The sequence below is a fragment of the Amphimedon queenslandica genome, unplaced genomic scaffold (assembly GCF_000090795.2).
Source record: "Amphimedon queenslandica unplaced genomic scaffold, v1.1 AMPQUscaffold_13522, whole genome shotgun sequence".
Lineage (NCBI taxonomy): Eukaryota > Metazoa > Porifera > Demospongiae > Haplosclerida > Niphatidae > Amphimedon > Amphimedon queenslandica.
In genome coordinates this window covers 773,542-776,026 of record NW_003546242.1, presented here as the reverse complement: position 1 = coordinate 776,026, position 2,485 = coordinate 773,542, and the positions used below count along the sequence as shown (strand labels likewise).

Genomic DNA, 2,485 nt, shown 5'->3' with positions numbered 1-2,485 from the left:
TCTGGATCAGTTTTTTTTACACCATAAATCAACGTGCCTTTAATGTGCATTCTATCTATAACAATCGTCATATCTGATATTTTCTTAGCCGTTGGTGTGAGGGAAGACCTTACAGCATTACAGGAGCACCTTCTTGAATGGCATGCATCGTCGTAACATAATTCCTTAAAATGTGATAACTAAATGCATGTTTGTACTTCGTAGTATTCTCATAATTAATTTAGAAGTCCTTGTCTCATTGTTGTACAAGAAAGAATGCAAGTGCCCATTCACTTATGTCTTACTCTCTGATCGACAAATCTCATTTAAAAATACTATTTTACCACCTGGCCATATACCAGCTAGTATTCCTAAAATTATATGTAGTGTTGAATACCATATAGTGGGAAATTTTGGAGGGGCTACAATTTGGCGAATTGCTGAACTTTGGATTTTTAATTTGGCAAATTTGTGGCCACGTGCCATTGAGTATGCGTATAATGACTCAAAATGGCTGATTTTTATTTTGGCAAATGACTATCAAAATGCCAAATTTACCAAATTTAATGCCCTCCAAAATTTCCCACTGTTCGGTATTCATTATTGAACAACACATTATTGTGATTTTGAGATTAATGCATTTCAAAATCACATGTATCTATCCAACTATATAGTAACCACTCCTTCCACCCTATAACTTATTGTTAGCAGAAACAGCCATAACATAACACTTAGCTGAAATGTACTACCCATACATAGTTCAAAAGTCTCAGAAAGACTACATTACTTAGCAAATACTTGTATTGCCTACATAGGCATGCAGATTAATGCTTTGCATAGGCAATGATGCCTTACAGTTACTTATTGAACAAAGTCTGCATGTAGAGTAAACAGCCCATGTTCAGACACGCCCGATTTTCAGACGCTCTTTCTCAGCTTTGACAGAGCTTTGCTGTTTTCTCTTACTATCATCTGATAGATCTATGATAACTGTTTGCACATATCATTATCAAAACAGATCGACTCTGTATGCTAACAACAGGCGCTCTCAAAGTCAGATTTTGGACAGCCATATGTGACCATAATTGACAAAAGGTACCTTATGGCGGGTAGTGAAATTTGTCTTTCTAGCCTAAGAAATCCATTTTCCTGAGCCCCATTTATCATAAAATTACTCCACAGGATGCAAAAAGTTACCATGAAACTTTTAGAAACAATGATTGTCTAACAAAGCACTCACAGGTTGATATTTTCCATTATAACGATCAATTTTAAAATCCGCCATAAGGGCCCTTTTGTCAATTATGGTCACATATTTTTGGACAAAAATTCCTTTCCACAGACCTTGGTTGCCATTTCCGATGACACTGGGACATTTTCCATTCTCATTGTATCATCAGATGCACCCATTACTTTACTATTATAGCAGCAAATTTCAGAGCTCTATCTCTTCTCTTTAAAATATCATCACTTCTGTTCATGGTGTAAAGGGCAATGTTTGGACACATTATTCAGATGCCTAGTGAAAAGTATAGTGTAGACTATTCATATCAGCTAATTTAACACTAAAATCTGCTGGGGAAGTTGCAGAAAGAGTTTGCTTTATCCATACAGTTTCTACTTTATTGGTAGATCAAATAATTAATCAGTAATAATTTTGCATGATGTCATCAATGATGTTAATTATTTTTTTATTGTGAAATAGTAAAGGAAAAAAATTGTTCAAATTTTACAAGGAGGGCATACATAAATAAAATCTTCTGCTTGAGCTTTACTGTAAGGTATACCAGCACAAATACTGTGTACCCAATCGTTGCATTCAGAGCACATCACAAAATTTCTTGCGAAAGGATGAAAACAACATTTATTTTGACAACTCCCTTCCACATAATCTAAAATAAAATGTCGTCATAAACAAAAGTGTATTAATAGTACAATGAACAACTTTCCCTCTCTTCAGTAGTATTGATAATACCATCAGTTCTTCCTCCTCTAACAGGAACACTAGCTCCTCCTCCACTCTCAATATTAGAATCATCTAAAGTTACTACATAATTATGTAAATGGGTGTTAATAATACCATTAATATCATTTCCTCCTCTTAGAATTCTAGTGGGACCACTAGCTCCTCTTCTTGTAGCTCCATGTCCTCTTGTACTAGTGTTAATACTAGTAGAATCATCTACAATAAATAAAGTTGCAACAATAGCAGCTTTAATATCATAACTTTCACATTTTCTCGTAGTGACACTGACTCCTCCTCTCTTAGCTCCTCTTCCTCTAACACTAACACTAGTTCCTCCTCCTCTCATATCATTAGAATCATCTATAATTATTATTATTATCATATTTATATAGGAACATTAATAGTACCATGAAAATCAACTCCTCCTCTCATGGCACTATTACAAGCTCCTCTCCTATCAACAAGAGTAATTGTCACATAGAGTCATCTAAAATTGCCACATAATTACATAAATAGGCACATATTAATAGTACCATCAAT

At 34.5% G+C, this 2,485-nt stretch overlaps 1 protein-coding gene across 1 annotated transcript; it reads right to left on the bottom strand.

The window, feature by feature from the left end:
• Positions 1 to 1,679: 1,679 nt before the first annotated feature.
• On the bottom strand, positions 1,680 to 2,403 carry LOC109580511 (uncharacterized). Its single transcript, XM_019993801.1, has 5 exons — positions 2,353 to 2,403; positions 2,213 to 2,305; positions 2,060 to 2,161; positions 1,930 to 2,017; positions 1,680 to 1,873 (listed from the first exon to the last, which is right to left on the bottom strand). Exons 1-5 carry the CDS (start codon positions 2,375 to 2,377, stop codon positions 1,702 to 1,704), a joined length of 480 nt encoding a protein of 159 aa, XP_019849360.1. The 5' UTR covers positions 2,378 to 2,403; the 3' UTR covers positions 1,680 to 1,701.
• Between the last annotated feature and the right edge of the window lie 82 nt (positions 2,404 to 2,485).